Genomic DNA, 6,150 nt, shown 5'->3' on the forward strand with positions numbered 1-6,150 from the left:
AAACAATATTACAGATCATGATGGGCCTGCCACAGGGCAAGATCCACGATTTTGGGGGTAGGGTTCTACCAAATTTTCAGATAGTTTCCATCAACATTAGCCCACTATAGGATGGTACCGTTTGTTACGATTAAGTTTTAATTTAGGCCTACTAGTTATAGGCTATTATTTCAGCCTTTTTTATTTCTACGTTCCTTTATTCATTTATTTGTCCCATATGATTAGAAAAAAAAACTTTTTATATATTATTTTATTAGCACTACACTAATTTTAATGGAACCTGAAAATATATCCTTTATAATAAACATACCGTACTCGCGCGAATAAGCGCCCGGGCGCTTAAAATATTTTTGCACTTTCTGAGGGGCGCTTATTTAAACGGGGCGCTTATGAAAACAGAGTGGAAATTGAGGGGGCGCTTATGGAAATAGATGAAAGTCGAGGGGTTCTTATGGGAAATTATTTTAATAATTAAAAATTCAAGAGGCACTTTTTGAATAAAAAAAAAGATTATATAAGGACATTACGAATGGGGGTTACAAAAGATAATCGTCCAGAGAACATGGCTCATAACAAGAATGCGTGAATATTTACATAACAGCAAAATAGCAAATGCAATTAGTGGTGGGTAGTTAGCTTGTTAGCCATCCGGGCCGATTGAGATTAGCCGGATGGCAGGATCATTGTATTTTTCTTGAAAACTCAGATGAGAATGTGCTTAAGGTCGAAAAAAGAAAAAGAGGAGTAGGACTATAGACATAGACAAATATGTATAAAGATTAAAGTTGGAAATATACTGTCTGTCTAGGGATCGGAGCTCTCATCTGTCCAAGAGAAATATCCTTATTTTAATATTGACTGAAGAAGAATGTGTTTCCACTCTACAGCTCAAATCATGCCAACAACCACAGTCCCTGGATTGATTGGATTATTGACTTGCTACAAAGAAAATCTTATGAGAGGGCGCTTATTCAAATGGGGCGCATATTCGCGCGAGTACGGTATTTAAATAGACAGATATTTTATTCTGCCGATAATTAATAGAAGAATGCATGGTACTATTTGTCAGTGATTTGATTTATTTTATTGTAAAGAATTTGTTGATACACAGTGCTTGTATATTTCTGAAAAATAGAAAAAAAATTATTTGCTGATCCAAACAAAGTTTGGTTGTTGTGATTGTTTAATCTTTATTATTGCGGTCTGTTTCGTACGAAGCTGTTTAAGAGACACTGTGCATTTTTTTAAAAATATATTTCCTAACCCGTACGTACGCCTTATTAAAACGTACGACGCCTTAAAAAGTCGTACGTACACCTTGTAACCCGTACGTACGCCTTATTAAGGCGTACGTACGCCTTACGTGATCCAGGATGTACGCATTAATAATTAATATCGAAATATTGAATCCTGACACGGCGTGCATTTCGATACTTTAAAAAAAAAAAAAAAAAAACTTCGGCGACTGTAAATTTGGTGACTCGTTTGAATTGCCCTGGCTAATGTGGATTATGACCTGTGGCGGACTAGGATTTAGCAATAGGGGGTGGATAATGGGAGGTGAGAAGCCACGAGCGAGGGTGGGGTGGTTTTGGGAGGGGCATTTTTGGCTTGGTAACACATTTTCAAAATGTGGCGAAAGGTCAAAAGGTCATGGTCAAAGGTCATAGCTATAGGGTCATCATATCTCCGTAACCATTGGTGGTAGAGAGTAAATTTTGGTGCCAATTTGTTCAGAACATTAATGTTTTTTTATTTGATGTAATAAAACATTTTGCTAAAAAATGACCGGAAATGCTGTTTCTAACCCCCCCCCCCTCCGCTGGTGTCACCCCCTTTTTTTCATCATTATCACTTAGTATTAGTAAAGATTTTTATCATATTACTTAATTAAGATTAACAATCTTGCTTAACAACAATAGCAATATTGTGATACATTATAGTATAATTATAAATATAATACTAAGACTAATGATAATAATATTAATGATTATAATATTTATAATAATAATAATACGGTAATAGAAATTATAACAATAATATACAGATATTACAATAATAATAAAATAATAATAATAATATTAATAATAATAATAATTATTATTATATTAATAATAAAAAGGGTGGTAATAGATGTAATTTTATGCAAAAAATGGTATCTGCTCTTAACAAATATTCGGCCTATATCAATAATAATATAATACATAAAAATATATATTATATAGACTTAACAATATTAAAGGTTCATGTTGTTAACAACGATGATGATGATGATGAATACGATGACTTGTCGACCTTTTTTTGTAAAATGGAGAATGTGTGAAAGGGAGATTCTTTATGTCCATGTTTTCGTGGCGCATAGCAATGAATGTCATGTTATTCAAAACACTGATGTTGCATAAACATTATTTATTCTTCCACACAAAAGAGAGAAAAAAAAAACTTTATTTATTCTTCATGAGGACAATTCAATTATGGGATTTTATATCATATCGCGTTAGTTTGTGGCTCGCCAATGTTTTGTTTTGGTGACAACATGGCCGGTGTAAGTAATGTGACTGCAATCCACCCAATCACACGCGCGTATAGCAGAATCTCGGAATCCCGTGCAATTTGGTTTTGGTTTGCACGTAAACACAAATGTACGTAAGACACAAAATAGCCTATATTGATTGATGTGTTGGGTTAATATTTAGAAAATTGCCAATTTATTGATATAGTACGTATACTTGATATATATTGACTACTTAGGCCTAGTGCTATTGTTCGAAATGAGCTAGAAAATATATATTAAGCTAAGCATAGATAGGCCTGCCGAGATCGCCTAGGCCTAGGCCTACTACTACTACTATCTAGGCTAGGCTCTCCTCCTAGCTAGTCAGCAATAATACTTACGCGTTCCATACAATAACCCTCATTTGGGCATTAGGGGCCTAGATATCTCGTGGCCGAACTAGTGCGCGGCCGAACCGGACGTCATTCCATGACTACCTACTACTACTGCTACTAACCTACTACTGCTGCTGCTGCTCTACTACTTCTACTAAGATCCTGCTGCTGCTACTACACTACAACTAGGCCTAGATCCTAGGCCTAGCCTAGAGAGGCCTTCTTAGTTTAGCTAGCCTAAGAAAACCAAAAGTAGGGGCTGGGGGGAAGGCCATGCCTGGCTTGGTATGGTGTAGGCAGGAAATGTGTGGATGGATTTCTAGCCATACATAAACATAATAATAAAGTTTTGTGCGGAGGATAGACGGGAAGCAGTCAAATCGAGCGGATGCTACTTCGAGCGAAGGCCAATTCGAGCGGAATTTTTTTTCAAGCGGATGCTATTTGAGCAAGTTGTATACGAATTACTTCAAAATTTCCTATTTTTGAGCTAAAAATTCGACATTTTCAAAGGGGAAGGGGGCACACAACAGTTCAAGAATAGATAAGAAGTGAGTAGCATAACTCAATTATGTACAAATATAATTTGAGCTAAAAATTGGACATTTTCAAAAGGGAAGGAAGGGGGCACACAACAATTCCAGAATAGATAAGTGAGTAGCATAACTCAATTACAAATATAATTTGCTTTTTTAAATACAGAACCCCAACCAGTGGCGGATCTGGGGAAGTGGGGCGGGGGGAGGGGTGGTGAATAGGGTGGCTAGCCACCCCACTTTATTTACTGTGAAAAAAATAATGGTCACTCGTCTTGTGTGTGTGCTCCTTGTGCACTCTAGTAAAACATACCCTTTCTTCTTTTTGAAGCTGAAAAGTGCACAATTCTATTATAGTTTCAACTTGTTAGCGGCCATCTTGGTAGACGGAGTTGCCAAGACTGTAATTCAATCATGGAGTAATTATCAAAAAGTACTAAAAACCTTTCAGAACCTTAGTAATCAGAGCATTTTTTTGCATTTAAACAAACAAATACAAGAATACGGCGACGATAAATTCGCCCTTGTTATAGTTTGCACTAAATGCATCTGCTCGAACTGGCATCCGCTCGAACTGGCATCCGCTTGAACTGACATCCGCTCGAATTGACTGGCATATGGATAGACTAGGCTCATTTGCACAAACCCCATTTTTTCACGTTAGTCTGGTGGTAACCCTCCTATGAAAATATCACAAGTCATTTTTAAATACAATAAGAATCCAATTTGTGTTGGTGAATTATATGTGGAAGAGCCAAGCCAAAGGACGGATAAGTCCAAATTTTCAAAATTGAGGTTTGTGCATATTATGAAACTAGACATTATAATCTTCAAAATGTAAAAAAAAAAATCACTTTGATATGATTGTTTATGGCAAGTTATGGGCAATCAAAGTTAGGATACTTGGTAAGTGTATTTTGAGAAAACTGGCTTTGAAAATCAGATTTTGTAATAATAAAAATAATAATAATAGATGGATTATATAGCGCAAGTAAACAAGGTCTCTATGCACTCAGAACTAGATGTTGCAATTTTCAATAACTTTCTCCTCCCCTGAGGGTCACTCCATGGCCTCTGCAGGCGCCAGTAAACCGGCGCACTTTCGTCTGTCCACGACAGGGGCCGAGTGAACCAATACACCAGGGTAACCCCCCCTACTCATCTCGAAAGATGTACTGTGTTCTTTAAAGTGCACATGAGCATTTGTGTACACTGGGCCTACGGTTTATAGTCCTTATTAGAGAAGACTTGTTCCACCACCAGCACTATAGGAGCGAGCTGGCCGCAAACCTGTGCCGATATTGTTGGCTATTATCACGGTGCCCTGCCTTAACCGCTCAGCCATATGTCTGTACGCTGGGACAGGCCCTCTTAAATACCATTTTTAGAGCATTTATCGATTATAAATCAGAGAAAGGTAACTGTAGGATGTATGTTTTAGAGATTTAAAAAAAAATGACAGATTTTACGTTTGTGCATTTATTGAAAAACTGCCTGTGCGACTTATACCTCCTTTGGCTTGGCTCTGCCATAGTTTTTTTTGCTAACCTGTCTTTTTATTTTCTTCCCCATAGGCTTAGATATCATTATCAGGGCATTGCCTAGGCATATGGTAGACCGGCTACACAATCTACAAGCTGAAAAAATGAGTGAAGTAAGTGAAAGTGCTTCTGAGGCTGAGGGGCGTTTCCAAGATTTACCTGACTTTTCATCAGAGCTTCAAAACCCAGATCTAAAGATTGGTTCAGGTACATCAATGGAATTATCTGCATATACTACTACTACTACTGAAAAAATATCAGGGACTCTGTCATATACAACAGAACCAGAAAATTCAAGTCATGGGATTGACTATGGTGAATGGTCTAAAGAGTTCAAACAACTAAACCACCTGTTAACTGTTGGAAAATGTCTACCTGCTCAAAGCATTACTACTATCCCCTCACATTTAGGTCAACCTTGTACTACTACTCAATCCAATGACCCCTCAAATGAAGGTCAAAGTACTGTGTGCACTTTCAACCAATTAGAGAGCTTTAATTCTTATTCAACAACTTCATCCAATAAGCTTCCAGATTCTCTTGATGTTAGGTCACTGCAAAATAAATTGGACAAAAATGATACAGTTGCTGCCAAGTGCAGAAATAGTATGGAACCATTACCTGACAGGGCACTCAATCCAGCAAGTTGCAGTTTTTGGAAGGTGCCATCAAGTACCTACAGCAATCTGTCAGTGTCCTCATGTCGAACGGTCTTAGCAGATCGTTTCAACCAATCAACAAAGTTTATTGAAACATGTGATGTCTCGGACAACTATCCAATGATATATAGCCCTCAAGCAAATGAATCACTAAGGAATGACCAGACATCTAGCTATGCTGGGTCCAATTTGCATATCCAGGAGAATGTAGGTTATGGCCTAAGTGGAGACAACAATCTGGAAATTAATTCAATTGGTCAAGTAAGTGCTGTTTTTACTTAATCGTTAACTATTACAGTGTTTTACCTCTCTAAGCTACAGACGTAAATTATAATCTAGTGGTTACCAATTCTTAGAAACTAAAATTGGAATGTTCGTGGATGGTTTCATAGCATTATATGTTTTTTTTATAAACAATATATTACCATAGGCCCTACTGTACATTTTAAGATTAATTTAATATTTCTGTTTTAACATTCTAATTTTTATATTTTTAAAAATTTTAAATTTTAGCATGGTGAACAT

General features: G+C 36.8%; 1 protein-coding gene across 1 annotated transcript; it reads left to right on the forward strand.

The window, feature by feature from the left end:
* Positions 1 to 2,375: 2,375 nt before the first annotated feature.
* On the forward strand, positions 2,376 to 5,907 carry LOC117116232. The gene is made up of 2 exons (XM_033260255.1): positions 2,376 to 2,642; positions 5,000 to 5,907. Exons 1-2 carry the CDS (start codon positions 2,516 to 2,518, stop codon positions 5,905 to 5,907), a joined length of 1,035 nt encoding a protein of 344 aa, XP_033116146.1. The 5' UTR covers positions 2,376 to 2,515.
* Positions 5,908 to 6,150: the final 243 nt, after the last annotated feature.

This window comes from Anneissia japonica, unplaced genomic scaffold, assembly GCF_011630105.1.
Source record: "Anneissia japonica isolate Jap-2015-1 unplaced genomic scaffold, ASM1163010v1 scaffold287957_len1322810_cov207, whole genome shotgun sequence".
Classification (NCBI taxonomy): domain Eukaryota; kingdom Metazoa; phylum Echinodermata; class Crinoidea; order Comatulida; family Comatulidae; genus Anneissia; species Anneissia japonica.